Here is a 20390-nt window from a genome sequence, read left to right as displayed (position 1 = left end):
CACCCATCTTTATGCACTGCTGGGAGTCAGGTTTATCTGACTGCACTAGCAGCCCTGTGCAGTCTGTTCCCCCATAGGAAGCACATCTGCTTGGCCCTCCTCTGACTCCTCGGCCATCCGTGGAGCACAGGAGTCCGTTTCTGTTGCTCTCCCCCTACCCCCATCACCGCCTCCACCCCTGGGCTTCAGTTATCTCTTCGGAGGACACATACTGCTGATGGTGGCAGCTCCACATCGCCAGCCCGCCCGGGGGAGCCGACCGACTCTGATCCGATAAAACAACGAAACAGAAATAGTAGCCTTTGTTGAGCCCTTACAGTATGCCAAGTGCTGTGTTCCGTAGGTTCTGTTATGAACCCATTTCACATGTGGGAAAGCTGAGGTCAAGGAGGTAGCCAGGGTCACAAAGCTAGTGAGCAGGGCAGCCAGGAATCAGCCGAGGTCCTCCTGACTCCATGGCGCAGGCCCCTAATGCGGCGCTAACACGGTCTCCACCAGGCTAACCTCAGACTTCCACGCCCAGCTCCTTGGCCTGCTTCCCCGGGGCCTGTCACCCTGTGGCCTCCACCGTCCTCGCTCCTACAGCACTCACCCCCGCCCTGGCCCTCCCCAGCTTCTGCCTCTGTCTCTTCGCCTGGAACCCTGTCACCCTCCCCTTGGCCCGGCTCACTCCTCCAGGGCTCTGTTTAGACAGCACCTTCTCTGGGAAGCCTTCCCGGATGCCCTTGCCCCCCCTCCCAGGGCTGGGCACCCTCAGGCCATTCCCTCCCTGTGAGGGGGTAAACTTGGAGGAGGCCCGCCCTCTGCAGGAGACTGTCCTTACACTGCCCTCCCAAGGAGCCTGGCCTCCCATGGCTGCCACGTCCTTGCCCTGGGACGCCGGAGCCTTTGCAGGGCAGAAGGCAGGAAGCGTCAGCCCTTATGGCCAGTCCAAGGTCTGCATGTCACATCTGACCCAGACAGCCTTCTGGCTCAGCTCCCGCAGGTGTCTGCTGCCCCTGGGATGCAGGCCTGGGCTCACAGTGCCAGTGGGCAGGACTGGGCCAGCAAGGTCACCCTGAGACATTTCTCTCTCTCTCTCCAGTGTTCACCTGGGTGAGGCATCTCTGGAAAAACTGCCACTGGAACTTTCCACTGACTCTGGCCTGGCTCTGGCATGGCAGGATTCAGAGAGGGAGCCCGTGGTCATTTCAGGCCCGAGTCCCTTACCTGCTCGGGCCCAGTCTAGACCCACAGAGAGGAGATGTCTGTAGCACATGGGCTCAAAATAATTCCAGTGCCACCAGGCCCTGGCTGTGGGATGTTGGAGCCCTGCTTAGGATATTTTTTGCGTCAGTGTATGAGTGGATTGGCCTTTAATTTACTTTTCTTTTACTGTCCTTATTGAACTTTGATATCAAAATTATTTTACCATAAAATGAAGTGGGGTGTGTTCCCTCATGGTTTTGTGTGTGTGTGTGTGTGTGTGTTTTGTTTGTTTTTTTACACTAAAAGACATTTCAAAAGCTCAAACATACTTAAAAACTTTTCAGACAACTAAAAAACTGTAGATTTTGAAACGATCACTATTTATCAAAGACGCATTTTTAAAGAGGAAAAACTGAAGGAGGCAAGAATATACAATGGACACGAGCAAGACAGCCGCCTTACTAAGCAGTGCTGGGAAAACTGGACAGCCACATGCAGAACAGAGACCAGAATGTTCCCTCATACCACAAACACAAATAAACTCAAAATGAACTAGAGACCCAAAAGCAAGACCTAAACCACAAAACTCCCAGAAGAGAACACAGTCAGAACGCCACCTGACACGACCACAGCAATATTCCCCTGGTCTCCCAAGGCAAAAGAGACAAAAGCAGAAACAAACCAGTCACACCGAGCCAAACTCAAAGGCCCTGCACAGCAAAGGAGACCACCAACAAAACGCACGCAGCCCACTGAGTAGGAGAAAACACCCACAACGACATGACCAGCAAGGGGTCAGCATCTAAAACGCACAACAGTTCATACAACTCAACACCCAAAAAGCAAACAACCCAGTCAAATAATGAACAGAAGACCTAAACATTTTTTTCCAGAGACAATATACAGCTAGCCAATGGGCACATGAAGAGACTCTCAACATCACTCATCATCAGAGAAATGCAGATCCAAAGCACAATGAGATACCAGCCCACACCTGCCAGAATGGCCATCATCAAAGTCAACAAACAACAAATGTGGGCAAGGACGTGGTGAAAAGCGAACCCTCCCCTCATACACTGTTGGTAGAAATGTAAATTGGTTCAGCCATTATGGAAGACAGCATGGGGGCTCCTCAAAACTAAAAATATAACAACGGTAGGATTGAGCAACCCCGCTCCTGGGTGTGTATGTGGAAAAAATGAAGACACTAATTCGAAAAGGTAAATGCACCCCAATGTTCCTAGCAGCACCATTTACAATAGCCAGTAGATAGGAGCAACCCAAGTACTCGTTCACAGACACATGGATTACGGTGTGGGGTATATATACACAATGGAATATTTCTCAGAATGCAGTTCAGCTATTTGCAGCAACGTGGATGGACCTAGACATAACCATGCTTAGTGAAATAAGTCAGATGGAAACAGACAAACGTTTTGGGCTTCCCTGGTGGCACAGACGTTAAGAATCCGCCTGCCAGTGCAGGAGACATGGGTTCAAGCCCTGGTCCGGGAAGATCCCACATGCTGCAGAGCAACTAAGCCCGTGCGTCACAACTACTGAGCCTGCGCTCTAGAGCCCGCGAGCCACAACTACTGAAGTCCGTGTGCCTAGAGCCCGTGCTCCGCAACAGGAGAAGCCACTGCAATGAGAAGCCTGCGCACCACAACGAAGAGTAGCCCCCGCTCGCCACAACCGGAGAAAAGCCCGCGTTCAGCAATGAAGACCCAACACAGCCAAAAATAAGATTAAAAAAAAAGACAAACATGATAATGTCATTTATATGTGGAATCTAAAAAATAAAGGTATATAGCAAAACAGAAACAGACTCACAGATGCAAAAAACCAACTAGTGATTACCAGTGGGGAGAGGGAAGGAGGGAGGGCGGTGGGCTACACCCCGCAGGCCTGCAAGCCTTGTAGTTGGCCAGCCTCGAGAGCGTGAAGAAAGAGCCTGGAGACAGTGACAGAGACATCAAAGGCTTATTGTGTAGGGGGTCTTACATGTCTGAAGCAGAAGGTCCTGGAGCCACACTCCAGCCTGTAACGCACGCAGGCAGGTCACGGCAGCCATCTTTGCTACTCAGGGAAGAAGGCGGCTCACATTTATAGGGGAATTGACGGTCAGGTTAGTTCATCAGTTACCAGGGAAACCAGCAGCTGGGACATATCCCGCACAGCCCCTCGGGTTAACGAGCATCACGAGGGCAGATGTTTCCCTTTAATAAGCGAGCAGGAGGAGCCGTTCTGGCCTAAGGATTAGATCAATCAGAGCTAAGTACGTTCACGTGAGCAGGTGTAGGTGAAGCCGGGACTGGTCGAGCAGGGGATGCAGAGAGAGCAAGAGAACAGCCATCTCGAGTGGTCTGACCGTACGCTTCACCCCTACATACCCTGCACGACCCTTACCACCTTGGCCTTCCTCCTACAATCCCTGGGGTCGGGTATGTAGAGGTGCAATGCAGCCAAATACAGTACAAGTACAAAACAAATGCAATACAGAGTCCAAGGGGTGGGCAGACTTTGGAGCCAAGCGCTTACTGAGTCAAGTTTTCATGCAAGTCCAAAGGAGGATGACAGCGGCATCTCGCTGTAGACCCAGCAATCATAGCAGTGAGGCCACCACTGTCGCCCAGTTGCTCAGACTAGGGACAAAATGTAAGATGTTTACGAGGTGCAGTACAGGGAAGATCAAGACCATTAAGCAAAATACAAGCAGTAGCAGCATTCTGAGATAACACCAACCCTGCCAGTGGTTTTGTCCTGGCCTACGGTTCCATACCACCTGTCCACCCTCAGGTCCCACAGCCAGTGCCAGATACCGAAGCGGTGGTAAAACGACTGACCACGGGGTTGATATAATGTTGCCTTTCTCCCGTAGGGGGCTCAGATCAATTACCTTAGTAGTCTTATTTGTGGCCGGGGTAGAAGACAGGTGAAATCTGTAAGCGCCTTTCTAATCTTACTCCTCATGGGGCAGAAAACCCAAACCACCAGGGGTTTACCTGCCCATCCCAGGGCCATTTTATGTATTCGCCTGGGGGTAGATCCCGCAGCAAGGGCAGGCACTGGGACCATTGTTCCTGGGATGTGTCCACGTGTGGAGAGAACGGGTTTCCCATCTCAGCTGTCGTTTAAGCAGTCCATTCATCCTTTCAATTAGCCCAGCAGCAGTGGGGTTGTAGGGTAGGTGGCAATGCCAGCGTATGTCGCTTTTATTGGCCCGTGCCTGAACTTCATGGATGGTAAAGTGGGTTTCTTGGTCACTATCAATGTCCATGGGGGTCCTTTATATCGGGCACAGCTGTTCTAGACCCCCAATGGTGGTTTTGGGCATTGCTCGACGACTTGGGTAGACCTTTTGCAACGTCTTCCACCTGTTGTAACACATCACAGACGGCGTATAGCTGTTTTCCGTTATACTGTATCATTGCTCTGCCCCTTCCACAGGTGGGACCAGGAGCCCAACGGTGCTCTTATTATTTTGCCATTGTCACAGGCCCCAACCAACCCCTTCGGGGTAACTGGCCACGTCCAATGCACAAGCCTATCCCTGAGTTAATATCCCTAAAGCCTGTGACTGTAGTTGTTTAGGGGTGGTGGGCTGGGAGTATGCTTGTCTTACCCAACCAAATAACACCCAAATATCTGATAGATAATCCAGGTCCTGGGTTTTGTCTGTATGTACCAGCCATCCCTCGTGCAGTCAGATGAGCCACGAGTACGGGGCTGCTACTTTTAAACTGGAAAGAGACTCTGAGGTTAATAGGAGATCATCACTATGATGGAAGAGAAAGACATGTCCCATGGTGGTCAGCTGCCACAGGGCCCTACAGGCTAGCGGACGGCCTCCTCGGGATCACCCCCCGCAGCTTCCCGTACCCTGTCTTCATTTCCCCACATCTCGGGTGCTCACGGGAATTGTCTCGGCTCCCTGACTCGCTCACCAATCGTTGGGCTGCACCTCGCAGGCCTTCAAGCCTTGTAGTTGCCCAGCCTTGAGACCGAAGAAAGAGCCCAGAGACAGTGACAGAGACATCAAAGGCTTCTTGGGAAGGGGATCTTACACGTCTGAAGCAAAAGGCCCTGGAGACCCACCGTGTTCGGCAGGTGGGCAGGCCATGGCCACCATCTCCCTCCCTCATTTGCTATTGCCTAGATGACTTTGTATAAAACCAAACTGATGAATAGCTTTAAAGTTTAATAGAACTCCCCTATAAAACTGATGGGCTGATGGTGTCTTTGTGGAAGATTTACTCATGATTTAATTTCTTTAAGTGTTATTAACTATTCAGGTTTTTTATTTCTCCTTAAGCCAATTTTGTTCAACAATATGTTTTAGATGTTTCTAGAAAGTTTAAAAATGTACGGGCATAAAGTCAGCCATATCATTCTCTACTGTCTTTTTTAAAGAACCAGCTTTTGGCCGTATTGATCTTCATTATCATATATTTGTTTTCCACTTCTTTAGTTTCTGCTCTTATTTTTATTTTCTCATGACTTCCACGTTCTCTGGGTTGGTTCTGTTGTTATTTTACCAACTGCTTAACTTTGACATTTAGCTCATTAAATATCAGCCTTCTTTTCTGTCTACACTTAAAACTATAAACTTCTCCTTCAATTCTATTTTACCTGCATCCCACACATTTTGATATATAGTATTTTCATTATCGTTCAGGTCTAAAGATGTTGTAGATGTGTACTCTGATGTGTATGATGCTTTGGTATCTGGACTTCTTTTGTAATCTAGAATGTGGTCAATGTTTGTAAATGCTCATGAGTGCTTGAAAAAAATTTATAGCTTTCTAAATATATCTTTTAAATCAAACTTGCTGTTTTTTAAAAGGAAAGCAATAATGAGATACCAGTATACACCCACCAGGTTCACAAAAATTAAAAAGCTTGAAAAATAGAAAATATTGATAAAGATGGCGGGGGTAACTGAGCACTTATATACTGCTGGTAGGAGTGTAATTTGCTATAACCACCTTGGCTTTATTTTGTAAACATGCAAAGCGTGCAGAATATGCCCCCCAAATATGCTACTTTGGCATAAGGATTATTTTGAGCTAAAGACACTTGAAAAACAGCAGATGTGAGAAGGGCCCTCTGACCTCTCCTTTTCTTCCCGAAAGCAGGAGATAAAACTCCCTTGTGAAAGATGCCTTTCTTATACCAGGAGGAAAGAAACATTCTTATCACCAGAGACAAGGAATTGAGGGCAAGAGAAATCTGTACAAACAGATCTTGTTAAAATAACTCGTATTTTCCTTTAGTGCCACTCCTCCCCCATTTATTTCAGTTACTTTTCCACAATTGCCATTCTTTGTTCAACCAGGTATATAAGCACTTGGACCTATCCACTTCTGGAGTCTTCATTTTCCTATGGGGACTCCCACGTACGTGTAAAATCCTTACACTTTTTTCCTGTTATTCTTTTTTGGGTTGATTTAATTCTCAGGCCCAGCGGAGACCCTAAAGGTAGAGGTAAAGTTTTGGCAGGTGAGAATGTATGTGCCCTCAGATTCAGTGACCCTACTTCTAGATCCACACCTGAGAGACATATGGGCACACTGAGATATGCAAGAAAGTTCACAGGAACATTTTTTGTAATGGCAGATGTTCTGGGAACAAGGCAAGTGTCCACCAACAGCAGTGTGGCTAGATGATTGTGGCATATTTAAACAATGACACACTATACAACCTGGCAAATACCTTACAGATGCACACAGCAAAGGGCATCAATCTCAGGAACATACGGTAAGTGAAAAAAACAGATTACAGACAAATACGCCCATCCCATTTATGCAAAGCTGGAATCTCAACAGTCTAGAACCTAGGGATTCTGGGATGATGTCTGGGAGGGAAAGAGGTGTCCTCTGAGAGGGGAAAGCAGGGGAAACATGGGCAGAGGCCCGGGGTCTTCCCGGGTAATGGCTGGCCGCTTTTTTCTTTAGCTAGTGGTTAGATACACGAGTGTTTGTGGGTCATGCTTTGTTATACCTCATATATGCATGTTTTCCAAATAATCTTTTGCTGTTACTTAATATTTAATCAAAATGATTTTTAAAACTTAACAATTATAATAAAAAATTTCGTTTACCTATCCAAAACTCATCTCTGAGGAAGAATGTGACCGATATTATGCAAGGACCAGTTCATTCCATACTATCGTCCCAGGAAAGACTGAATCCAGTTATATTAAAGGACCCAAGAGGGATTCTGGAAGAAAGAAAAGAACTAATCTCAGGTGTGACCTCACCTGGGGACTCCTGAGGGCAAGGGCTGAGGCTGGGTGTTCTCGGGAAGGTCCTGCTTGAAAGAACTCCCAGGCCTAAGGATTTAGAGTATCTGGGTACGGTTCCCCAAACAGGGGCTTCTGAACATAGGAAGCCTGTCGCTCCCAGATCAGGCCTGGCTGGGCCAACTGATGTGATGCGCTGAGATGACCAAGGCCACGTGCCACACCTGCTCTTGTCAGCGATGTTCCTGGGAGTGGGAGCTCCCAGGACACTCCTCCCTGCAAGCCTGAGAGTTTCTTCTTGATCCCCTCATGGAGTTTGAGCACCAGTGCAAGTCCCAAGCTTGCTGGGTGTCAGAAACTACATCTCCATCGTTTTGAGGTCCTGCTCTTTCTTCCTCTGCTCCAGGGCCGTTAGAGGTAGAGGGCTTATGGTGGTGGGAGTGGGGTGCTAAGACATCAGGAGGAGGCAGTGGTCCCTGGGGCCATCTCCATGTTCACATCCAACTGTAGTATGGTAGACGGTACCATTTGAATTTTCAATTTTATGGCAGTGGATGGTGAAGGCCTGTGTGAAGGGCTCCTTTTTCTAATTCTTGTTGGTCAACCATTCAGCGTGGCCTGTACTCTCTGTCTCCCTGGGCCGACCGTGGCCCTGGGACTGGACTGGGCTCTCCTTCACACCCCGGGCCTGAGGCAGCCTCTGGCTCAGAGTGGATACTCAGGAAATATTCGTGAGTTCCCTGGATGGTAGCTATGGATTCATTCATTCATTCATTCATTCACTCATGCCTAGTGTATGTCACCTAGCAACCAGAGGGAGTGACAGAAGGTTCCTGCCCTCATGGAGCTGACATGCTGCTTGGGAAAGCCTGATATGAAACAGTTAAAGAAATAGCCAAGTAAGTTCTGTGAAGCGACTGTAGGACTGGGGACCACGATAGGGGTAGTTTTGCTGGAGGGGTCAGGGACAGCCTCTGTGAGATGAAACCTGAAGGAGGTGGAGGGAACAGCATAGACAGAGGCTCTGAGGTGGGGAAGAGCTTGGCTTGTGGGAGAAACATGTGCCGTGCAGTGTGGCTGAAGCGGAGTGAGCGAGAGCCAGCATCTCAGGAGGCCAGGCCGGAGCGCCCAGTGGTTGTGGCCCGTGGCCACTGGCCACTGGCCACGGAGCGCCCAGTGGTTGTGGATTTCCCTGTAACTGCTCGTGAAGAGTTTTGCTCAGGACAGAGGATCAGATTCTGAATCAAAATAGATTGCTCTGGGTCTCCCACGTGGGAAGCCACTGCAATGAATGGGCTCTAAAATGAACTGCAGTCCCTGGAAGAGCAGCCAGGAGAGAATGAACAGGCTGCAGCTAGAGTGACATGTAACTTCAGGTGGCTAAGAAGAGGTCCAGGGGCCCAGTGAGGTGAGGGTCACAGGTATGGGTTGAATTGTTTCCCCCCAAAAGATATGTTGAAACCCTAGCTCCTGTACCTGTGAATGTCACCTTATTTGGAAACAGGGTCTTTGAAGATGTAATCAAGTTAAAATGAGGGTGGGCCCTGAGCTGATACAACTAGTGTCCTTTCAGGAAGAGGAGAAGAGACACAGACAGACACACGAGGAGAACGCCATGTGACAACAGCAGCAGACTCTGGAGTGATGCGTCTACGACCGAGGCCAGAAGGCAGAGAGCGGAGTCTCCTGCAGAGCCTTCAGAGGAAGCACGGCTCTGCCGGCACCTTGATTTCAGGCTTCCAGCCTCCAGGACTGTGAGAGAACACATTTCTGTTGTTTTCAGCCACCCAGCCCTAGGGAACCCATACGTCACTTCCCAGTGCCTGGTTGTGATTAGAGTCTCCATGGGACCCTCACAAATGCTGACCTGATGGCAGGACTCCCCATGAAGGTTTGCCCCATCGTACACCCCAAAATGCCCCTAAGGTGTTCCCAAGAGCTCAAGTGCATAAGGAACGCCTGTGGGCACCTCCTGGCTTCTGGCTGAGTTCCGCAGGCTCTGGGCATGACATCCCTTGTGGGATGCCCCCGGGCCCGTCCTGAGTTTCCTTGGGAGCAGGATGTCACCAAGTCCAAGCCAGCCTCTCTTGGCTTCCCTGGGGCGGCCTCGCTGATTGTTTTTGGCTCCCCTCGGACTTTAGATGAAGAAGAAAAGCTCCAGCTCCTTGCCCTTTCCCTCTGCCCCAGGCCTGAGATCTGATCTCTCGCTTGAACAAAGCCCCTCGTTCATGTCAGCTTGGGAGACACAGTGTTCTGAAAGCAGATCCCTGGGCCCCAGCGAGGGAGCTGCTTCTGGGCTTCTGCCTTCTCAAAAGCTGCCTTTTGATTTGGTCCCTCCTGCCCCACCTCCAAGCCCTTTCACCATGGAAATTAAACTCTTCTGAACTTTAAGGCCCTTCTGCTGCTGCTCCCAGCGGGACTGGAGCAACCACCGGCTAGTAACTCTACCCGCAAGGTGAAGATTCATTCTGGCTGGAGGTGCAGTTTCATCCTGACGCGCAAAAAAACAAGTCGAGGAGAACGTGGGCTGAAGAGCCAGAGGACCTGGGTTCAAGTCCCGGCTCTGGCGCTTGCTGGCTGTGTGAACGCGAGCAGTGAATTCACCCTCCCTGTATCTGGATCTTTGCCTTGGTGAAATAAGGGCTCCATACCTCTGTTGTGAGGATTCTGTGGGAGCTCAGTTATTGGAAAACTTTCTTATTCTTCTTCAGGAAGTGCCTGTTGTACAGATGAGAAGTTTGGAGGCCTGAGAGGAATTGGGACTCCTTAGGCTTCTGAACCATTCGGGGTGGGTTCAGTCCCTCCTGCAGGCGTAGACCAAGGTCCAGCTGTGCTGTGTGAAGTTTTCGCAAGCCCTTAGCTTTGGTGCGTGTGGGAGGAATGTAAAGGCCAGCCAGGAGCTTCCCTGACTGCTCCCCTCTCTTTGCGGCCCCCCTCCTGGGCCCTGGGTCCTCTGTGTTCCCCTCATCAGAGCACCCGGCACCGGCCCTGTCATTGCTGGTGACTCATTTCTCTCCTGCTGGGCTGTGCACCCCTAGGGCAGGGCCTGAGTCCTGTTCACTGGTCTGTCTCTGGTGCCTGGGACCCTGGGACCCAGTAGGTGCCCGGTCAACATCTGTTGACTGAATGATGAACAATCAATGAGGGATTTTGCATTTGGCCAGGAAACTGTGCAGGTGGAAGGTCTGTGTGTGTGTGTGTAGGTGTGTGCGTGTGTGTGTGCATGTGTGTGTGTGGTGGGCAGGTGGAAGTGGGGTGGGGAATCCGGGAATTGGGGTCAGAGACTTAAAACCATTGGAAGGAAAGGAGGGGACGTGTGGGAAGAGCGGAGGGAGCCAGGCCGTGTCCTTCCCACTAGCCCGAGGTTCTGTGTGGATCCTCCGTAAGCTTGGCCCTCAACCCCACCCTCAAGTCACTTCCATGAGGACCCAGACTCCCTCTCTCCTTCCCTTCCTTCCTCAGTTTGTTGAGCATCTACTATGTGCTAGGTACTGGGGACACAGTGGGGAGTCAAACATTACACTCAATCTCCCTTCCCTCAAGGATAAATCATAGAACGAAGTATGAAATTGCAACAGTGGTCAGCGCAGTAGAGAGAGCTTTGAGAGCCTAATGGGTTTGTCCTAGTCCACAGGACTAGGGTGCAATGGGGTGCGGTGGTGCAATGGGGTCCCCGTAGGAGCTTTATTCTCTTCTGATCTCCCTGGCCCCTTCCCAGCTACCCCTGCTAATCCTCCAGATTTAGTAAAACACGCGGACCTAGTTATGCAAATGCAGCTCTGAGACAAGCTTGCCCCTTTCCCTGCTTATCTAAGCCCCTTGTCCTGTGTGGACATTTGAGGTCCATGCAGGGAAGGTTTCCTAGAAGAAGTGTCACCCGAGCTGGCGTCTTTCTTTCTTTCTCCTTCAATGTCTTCCCCACCCCAGCTGGACTTCCAGCCGTAAAGACACACAGGGAAAGTTTCAGTCTTGGAAAAGGTGATTGAAGGGCTTTAAGTGATGGCATTGTATAATTACAACACTCCTGCCTCTCGGCAGACCTAACCAGGGCCTGTGCACAAACCTCCAATGGCAGAGGGGGAGATGGATTTCCATCCCTACGAACCCATACACTCATTACTTTTGTGCAGTGCCCAACCTGTATATCTGTTCAGGCAATTCTTGAACCCAGCTTGGGGAAGCCAGGGGCAGAGGAGAATTAAAGCTCCATTAGGGGGCCCTGGGGGACAGTAAAACTGTGCCCTTTTCCTGCTTCCAAAGGTCACTCCGCCTGCCTTCAAATGCCCCTTTCTGCTGCCCAGAACGATGAATCCTTGAGTGTCGCTCATCCATGACATGGGCATGGCAGCCTCTGCCTTGCTGGGCTGGGAGGGCTGAAGGGAAGCATGTGAAAGCACCCAGCATAGGGGCTGGCAGGGTCGGTGCTCAGAAACTGCTATCCCTTCGCCTCATCTTCCTTCACACCTTGTGATGGAATGTCTGTCGGGTGTGCAGTCGGAACTCAACACACACCGGCCCTAAGAACACTTACAAGAGCAGGTGGGCAGGTGCTGGACCTGGAACTCAGGGAAGGGCTGGATGTGTGGATAGCAGTTGGGAGTGCCTTCCAGGCAGCCGCTGGTGTGAGCGGAGCCTGAGAGGCTGGAGGGATGCTGGGAGGTGAGGGCTCAGCGAGGAGCAGACCTCTGTTTTGGTGGGGGTGAGGAGAGGGCCTCCCGACAACCTTCTCCTCTTGTCCTCAAGCCTCCCACTGAGTCTTGGGAAGCCAGTGGCGGACTCCCCATGGTGCTGAGGAGTGGGGCGCTTGGCCTCCTTCCCACACACAGAAGCAGTCTGAGGCGGTGGGCAGAGAGGGGGTGATGGGTTAGTGCGGATGGTGAGGGCCTCCTAACACGGTCCCCCTGCCCTGCTCAGCTGGGGGCTGGTGAGCAGGAACCCTCCCTGGGGCCGGGGCTGGGGGGACCCCTCCATCACTGGTGGGGATAAGTGTTTGGGGAGCCAGTGGAGCCCTGCCAGATGTGTGCCTTTTGGGATCTATAAGAACGAACACTCCCTTCCAGGCCATTTATCAAATTTAGCCATCTCTCCCATATTTTTTCCCTTTTGTTTCAGCCAAGGAAACTTTCTTCTAATGAAGATGAATGCAGAGCACTGAGCATCTTGGCAAACATCAACAGAGTCGTTCAGGGAAGTGAAAACCCTGGGTGGTGCTGAGTTTGGAGAAATATTTCAGAGTGCTAAGTGTCCTAGCCCTCAAGGGGTGTCTGAGGCCTGTGGGAGTTGCTTTTCCTGGACCCCCTGATGCCCAAGGACCTGCCACCTCACTGTCGCAAGGACTTAAAACAAGGCTCCATCCAGGACATGTTGCCTGCACTCATCTCTCTAGAATCAATGCATGCCCAACTGGCCAATGTTTGCAGCTTCTGGAATGTTCCAAACAGTTAGATACATTGCTTCCATGTATTGAAAATGCCTTCATTTGATCATTGCAAAAATCCTGAGTGTGGCTTGGGTACCTACTTTGTAGATTAAAAACTGCTGCGTTCAAGGGAAGTTCATAACTTGCCCAGGAGGAACAGAAGCAGCAATGTCTGTGTTTTGACTCTTGGTCCAGCACTCTTTCTGCCTCACCCTCAAACTTTTCAATTTCTTCCCATTCTCTCTGTTTACACCATGGTCAGAGACACCACCATCACCTCTCCCTCTGGGTGGGGCACTGTGATCAAATGCCCAGCATCCATCTTCCCCTCTCACATTGAGTTTTGGGGGGATGACATTGGGGTATTGATCTCCAGCCCCAAGGGGTCTCTGGTTGGCTTCAACCAATCATAGGGTCCCACTTCCATCATTTGCCAGCAGCAGGTTCAGGATTCCAGGCGAAGCCAATGCCCTTGGCATTCCCCAGGGGACAAGGGCTGCTTTAGGAATGGGCATGTGACAATTTGAGCCAATGAAATTCAAGAAAACCTTGGCTGTGGGTTTCTAGAAAAAGTCCTTGAGACATTACTGAGCCATTGGATTTCCACTTAGGGAACCCAATACATTTCCTTATTGTTCCAACCAAGTGGGGTTGGGTTTTCCACTCCTTGCAGCAGACAGCATTGTAAGTGAAATCCAAGTTATGGGGATTTCAGCAGCCACCTCCAACCTGGAGTCCTCACACCCAGTCCCCATGCTGCAGCTGGAGATGGTCTTGACGCTCATCTGACCAGTCAGCCCCGTCTCTACTGTCACATGGGCTGTTCCCACCTATCATTATTTGCCTGCCTGTCAGTCTCCCCAACTAACAGAGAAGGCTGTGAGGGCAGGGACCATCCCTTTCCATCCCTGGCTCAGTTCCCAGCACAGGGCAGCAGGTACCCACTTAATAGTCTACTGCGGAAGGCCTGCGGAAGGCCCGGAGAGAATGAAGATGCAGTGGACAGAGTTAGGTACCAGGAGAGAGTGCATTTAGTGGGCAGCAGTCATCTCCAAGGTGCAGCTCCATCCCCTCTTCATGGTGCTGGGGAAGGAGCTCCATGGCCTCTCTGGAGCTGCCAGGCATTGCAGAAATGCCCTGGTCCTGGCTGCATGGCCCTGTGCAAGTCCTTCCTCTCTCTGGCCTCAGTCTTCCCAGCTGTTCAACGGGGAGGGGATTGGGCCACATCACCAAGGGTTTTCCAGAGCTGTTATGTTGTGACTCTGATTAAGCCATAACTATGGGAGGGGGTCTGGGGATCTCCTGGAGGACACTAGGGTGAACTTTATGGGACAAGCCAGTGGGAGAATAAATGCATGGGTGATGAGGATTATATTCCACATAGCAGGCCTGTTACACATCACACAAAGACCAGTGGCGCTGTTGCTTCCAGAAAGAGAGAGAGAGGTGGGCATGTTGGGGGTTGGGGGGGGTTGGTCCACAGATGGAGGACTCTCCAGAGGGGGCCTGGCCTGGGCTTGCTCACAGCCTTTGCTCCAGGCTGGCTCACCACTGACCAGCTGGGGGAAGCACGTTTGCTGGATTCCAGCTTTTACATCTGCCATTGGGTTTGATATTGATGCCCTCGTTGGCTCAGAGGAAGAGTTGTGAGGCTCAGAAGAGGACGCAGGTACGAGAGGATCCAATTCAGGGAGAGACGACATGGACTGAGTGCCTGTTTTGTCCCAGGCATGACATCATTTAGGTTTTACGATCATCTGAGGATTATTATCTTTTGTTTACTAAGGTAGAATCTGAGACCCAGAGAGGTGCGTTGACTTGTTCAAGGTTACAGAGGATGTGGAGGGACTGACTCAGGCCTGTCTGACTCTACAGATCCTGTTCCCAGTCACTGTAGCCTGCTGCCTTCTCCCCGGGAGGGCTATCCCTGGGCAGGAGAAGGGCTTGGCCCAGGAATAGGTTTGGCTTTCAACCTGGGACGAGTTCTGACTGACCGGTATGGGAGTGGGATGCTGTGTTGAGGACTCTGAAGCTGTCTAGACTTAGTGGGAAAGTGTGCAGGGATGGACTGTGATGTCTGCCACGGATGAAGAAATAGGGAGAGGTAGTACGTGAGCTATACTTTCCCATTCCTGGGCTAGACCTTGTTAGGGTCTTTTCTAGGCCTGGGAAGCTGGCTTGCAAGATGACTCCCTGCCTTCATATTCAGCACAGATAGGATCTAGAGACTGAGCTCATTCTCCTCTGGGAGAGGAAGAGTGTTCCTGAAAGAGGGGATTGGCTGGGGCCAGGGCTCAAGGCTTGGCTGGGAAGGCAGCTCTGGGACTCCCAGGGGCTGTGTCAGATCATCGACCTGCCCTGACGGCAGGTGACCCACACTTACCCCTGCAGGCAAGAGTGAGCATTGCAGGGGGGTAGCGAGGGCAGGGAGTGACGGCCCCAGAATATCAAGCTTTTAGGGTAAGGCTGCTGGGAATGCTGAGGGAAGGCAGGAGATTCCAGGCCCGACTCCGCATGTGAAACAATGGGAGGTGGGAAGCAGAGGCCAGCACTAGGAGGTCCCTAGGGGTTATCTAGCCCAACACTCCCATTTTGCAAATGGAGAAACTGAGGTCCAGAGTGCTTCCTCCACGACGTCCACAATGTGTTTTTCTTCAAATTTAAAAAATGTGGGATGGGCTGGGTTGGCAGAAAGTTTGGAGTCAAGCAGAAGGGAATTCAAATCCTGCCCTTTGTCCCACTAGCTGCATGACCCTGGCTAAGAAATCATGTCTTGCCTCTGAGCCTTAGTTCCCTGCCTTTAATGGAATAGGTCATCACGAGTTGGCCGAGGACTAGAGCCTCCGTGTATCGGGCGGGCCCTCTGGGTGTCAGGCAGCATGATAAGTACTTTACCGGCATTATCTCACGGAACCTCCCATGAGACGGGTACCAGCCCCACTTTCCAGGTGAGAAGCTGGGATCCAGAGGGGCTTAGTTCCTCATCGCAGTTATTAGGAGGAAGAGCTGGGATCTGGGATCGCAGTCCCGGCCAGTGTAGGCTGTGAGCATGTACCAGAATCCCCCGGGAGCCGGTGAGTAAACTCAGATTCCCCCTCCCTCCCCAGAGGCTCGGACCTGGAAGGTCTGGGTGTGCCCTGAGAAGGCGACTGTTAAACAAGCCCCCCCCCCACCCCATCTTAAACGCTGAGGCAGGGGGTCTACAGACCTTATTTTCAGAAATGCCGCACTGGCTGTGTTATCTATAGCCACCCCCTTCCCAGTGGAGATCCCAGACTTACAAGGTGATGGATAATAATATGAAGAGAATTCTATCAACAACAGATTAGAGCTTGTATATAGCCCACTATGTGCTAGGCACTCTTTCAAACACTTTACCTCGTTCTTTTAATTCTCACGACAAGCCTCTGAGGTCGTGGCTACTATTGTCCTCACTTCACAGACGAGGAGCTGAGTTACAGAAATCAGTAGCAATGGTTGGCCAACTTAATTACAAGGATCGTTATTTTTTCTCTTGCTCCTGCACCCACCTGGGCCAGGCTCCCCTGGCGCTCAGGGAGGGGCGTCAGGGAGCCTGTATGCAAGGCAGTAAAGAGGTGTGTGTGTAGAAGACCAGGGAGGGCTGGGCAGCCCAGGTCTGTTTCAGAGATGGAGAGATCCGACTCCAGCCTTGCCCTGAGCCTCAGCCAGGTTTCTAGATGCAAATCTTAGCTGTGAGCTCAGGGAGGGAGGCCGGTGGGCAGTGCCCGGCTGAGGCTCCGGGGAGCCGGCGGGCGGTGGGTGAGGGCTCCCACCTGGCTCATGCAGCCTCCCTTCCCGTGTCCAGGGCCCCAGCAGGACCCTCGGGGGCTCCTACCTTCTTCCCCTGGGCAGCTCCCATGGCACGAAGAGGGCGCCAGGCCTGGGGGTCCTCACTGCGGTGCTGTCTCAGGAGCCGGGGCCCGAGGGGTTCCCTGGGCCAGCGCCCCCCGTCCTCCGGCGGCTCATTCTTCTCAGGCACAAAGGCGGCTTTCACAGCTGCTCTAAGCCGGCAGCTCCTCAGACAGGCTTAGGGTGATTGATCCTGACCGAGGGGCCCGGTGTCCCCGGGCGGCCACATGCCCTCCTGGGGTCCCTGTGGCTTCTCAGGGCTTCTCCTGCACCCCCGCCCCTCTCAGGAGGGGACACTGAGGCAGTCGGGGTTGGGGAGAAGCAGAGCGGTCCTCTGCCCTCTGTAGCCGGCAGCTCGGCAGGCGGGTGACCTCTGGCGGCCCGGCGGGCAGGCCTTGACCTTCTCGCCAGCAGACTGGCCCAGACGGTGGAGGCTGCCTGGGGCGGCCGGGGCGGGGGATTGGGCGGGCTTGTGTGGGGATGTGACCTTCAGGCTGCTCAGCCCCATTAATAATAGATCTCAGAAGACACTCGGGGCCGGGGCTCTCCCCGAGCAGAGACGCTGCGAGCAGAACACTTCATTCACCGGGGCGGCTGTCCAGGCAGGGCGGCTGGTCTGGGCTCGGGCCAGGAAAATACCTGGAGGCCGGCTTCCAGGCTGGGAGCCAAGCTCTCAGCATCCCCCCGCAGTCACCCTCCTCCTCACTTCCACCCCTTTCCCTCTGCTTGTCGCCAGCCTGGAGCAAGATTCAGGCTGGAGTCACAGCTCTGTTCCTCACGTGATTTGACCTCTGAGCCACAGGTTCACCTGTGTGCGTGGGGTCAGATAACCACAGCGCACGGGGCTGCTCCGGGGGCTAGAAGGGAAGGTGGGTGCAGCGGAAGCCCTCGTCTTGTTACAGCTTAAATCAGATCCCGTCATTCCCTGCTTTATAAATCTTCCTCTTGACCAAAGCGGACTGACAGTGGTCCCACCCAGTGGGGCTGTGAGGGTGAAATGAGGTAATTCACGTAAAGCTCTGAGCAGAGGATTCGGACGACAACAATTCTCCATAGACTTTAGATGCTGCTGTTATTATGCTGTTAATAATTCCAGTGATTAACTCACTGCCCACCGCCAAGTCCCGGGTAACCAGTTTGATTAAGCACAATACCCTTTCCCAGGAGCTGGGCGGGTGAGGAAACCCTGGCACCATTCCCTTTCTTCCAGCACAGTGCCTGGTGCAGTGATGATTTATGACACAGATGATTTATGAAATGGCAGTTGGTGGTGAAGAGTCAAGGATTAGGTATTCTAGATCCAACTTTGCCCATAGAATGGAATCCCCCCTGGTCCATGAGGTCTGATTTATCAAGTGTTGCTTGCCTCTTGGACTTCGTTTCCCACACCCCTATCTCCCTGACAGTTCCTGGTCTTACCACTTTCCCCTTCACCTCAGGACCTTTGCACTTGCTGCTCTCTCTGCCTGAAATGTATCCCATCTCTCTCCCTGACTCCATTTTTTGATCTTCGCATGATTCTTTCCTCTTTATCCTTCAGGCTCAATTATCACCTCCTCAGAGAAGCCTTCCCTGATTCCCTATTACAAAGTAGCCTCCTGGGCTCTCTGTTTATTATTTATTATAGCACTTGTCAGAAACTGAAATGATCCTATTTCTGTGTTTATTGTTTGTTTTCCCTACCTGAATGGCAGCTCCACAAAGGCTGGGACCTGGTCTGTCTTGTTCATCAGTTTACCCCCTGGGTCTAGAATAGCGCTTGGCATGTTGCAGTCACTCAGTAAATACTGGTGGAGCAGATAAATAAATGATGGAGGATGAGATGAAATAGTCTAAGTATGTAGAATGCTTAACACAGCCCTGACTCACCACAAGTGCTCCCTGTATGGCAATCATCAATACTGTTATTGTTGTTGCTGTATTTCCCCCAACACCTTTGCCCCCTCCAGCCAAGCAGAAGTGTGGTTTCTTCCTTCTGCTGCTTCTCCTGGTCCAGCCCCTGCCTCAGTTGCTCCCCGTTCCTTTTCTCCCTGTTCCAGTCATGGCTGGGTACAGTTTCTGATTTCCTGCAGTAAGCAGAGCACCCACAAAATTGGAAAGAGCAGTGACTAAATTAGCAGTCAGCCAAAGCAGGAAAAATGCCGTAAGTCAGCCCTGAAGATCAAACTCCTTTGTCAGCCATCCCATAATTATCCACTGGCATGGCTCTTGGTGGGATGGGAAGAGAAAAAAGGAATTTTATACATTTATTAATTTTTCCCCATCTGCTTGGAGTCCTGCTGAAATATGGCTTACAAGCCACACTGAAATCCTGCCTGACTGGAGGCCCTGATTGGCTGAAGGTCTGAAGCCCGGCTCCTCGCAGGATGTGGGTCTGAAATGCAACCTTTGGACCCTGTGCCATGCGTAGGAGGAATGAGGATAGTGGCCCCGGAGCCCAGCTCAGGGCCTGACACCGGGGAGATGCTTGGTACACAGACACACATGATTTATGGAATGACGGTTGGTGGTGAAGGGTCAAGATTAGCTGTTCCAGATCCAGCTTTGCCTGGTCTCACTGTGTGGCCTGGGCACAGCTCTTAGCTTCTCTTTCTTCATCTGCAAAACGGGGATAAACTTCTGCTCCTTCCTGACCCACAACCTTGTGGAGACAAGCAAGATCTGCAAAATGTGGGAGAGTTTTGAAAAGAGGAGTTCCAAACCTCTCAAACCCAGCCCTCTCCACCATTCCCAAAGACTCTTAACTCAGAAGTTCTGAGCAGTTTTCAAATGTCTTCAGAGGCATGCGGGAGGAGGAGGAAGGGGAGGGGGAGTAAAAGGGGAAGGGTACAGGGGGACAGGAAACACTGTTTACCTTCCAGTAGTTTTAGGGCAAGTGTTTCTGAAGAGGAGTCTGTTTCCTATAGTGATAGAGATAGACTGGAATTCCAATCTTTGTTCTGAGGCTCCTTGGCTGTGTGACTTTGGACAAGTCACTTGACCTCTCTGAACCTCATTTTCCTCATGTGTAAAAGGAATAACAAGGATCCCCACCCCAAGGGGCTGTGAGGATGAAATGAGGTAATTCATGTAAAGCTCTGTGCAGAGCATATTTGGACAACAGCAATTCTCCATAGAAGTCAGGTACTACTATTGTGACGCTGCTAATGATAGTGGTGTTAAGTCCACTGCCCATTGGTAAGTCCCAGGTAACCAGTCCACTAAGCACACCTTTCCCAAGAACTGGGTGACCGCAGGGAAACCTTACCACCCTTCCCTTTCTATCTTGGGCTGCCACCTACTGGCGGGGATCAGAATTACAGCTACTGGAAAGACCTCTCTGTGGCTTGGGGAACAGATACACCCCCTTGCCTCACGGCCCCATCCTCACTCCGGCGGGAGAGCAGTGGCATGTTGGTGGGCAGGGGGTAGGGAGATATAAGACCCAAATTCCGAGGTCATGAGTACCTTGCAGAGATTCCTGAAGGCTTGTCCACCCCGATGATGAGAAAGTCAGTTCCCAAGTCTTGTCCATTTTATTTCCTGAATATCCCTGAGACTGGTCCCCTTTTTCCATCCTGTCTCCTGGCCAAGCCACCACTCTCTCTCCCTGGATGATACAGCAGCTTCCTCACTGGCCTTCCTTCCTCCACTCCCTTCTCCATACATCAGCCAGGAGGAATTTCTTAA

The 20390-nt window shown here is 51.5% G+C and overlaps 1 protein-coding gene across 1 annotated transcript in view; it reads right to left on the bottom strand.

The window, feature by feature from the left end:
• Positions 1-16731, bottom strand: part of FAM107A (family with sequence similarity 107 member A) — a gene marked incomplete at its 5' end in the record, with an annotated part of 77242 nt that extends 60511 nt beyond the window's left edge. The window contains one exon of the mRNA XM_082847538.1: positions 16708-16731. Within this exon, the coding sequence (XP_082703664.1) occupies positions 16708-16731 (24 nt within the window). The remainder of the gene's footprint in view (positions 1-16707) is intronic.
• Positions 16732-20390: the final 3659 nt, after the last annotated feature.

The sequence above is a fragment of the Leucopleurus acutus genome (assembly GCF_964270905.1).
Source record: "Leucopleurus acutus genome assembly, chromosome: 10".
Classification (NCBI taxonomy): domain Eukaryota; kingdom Metazoa; phylum Chordata; class Mammalia; order Artiodactyla; family Delphinidae; genus Leucopleurus; species Leucopleurus acutus.
The sequence above is the reverse complement of the archived record's forward strand: the minus strand, read 5'-3'. Positions and strand labels throughout refer to the sequence as shown.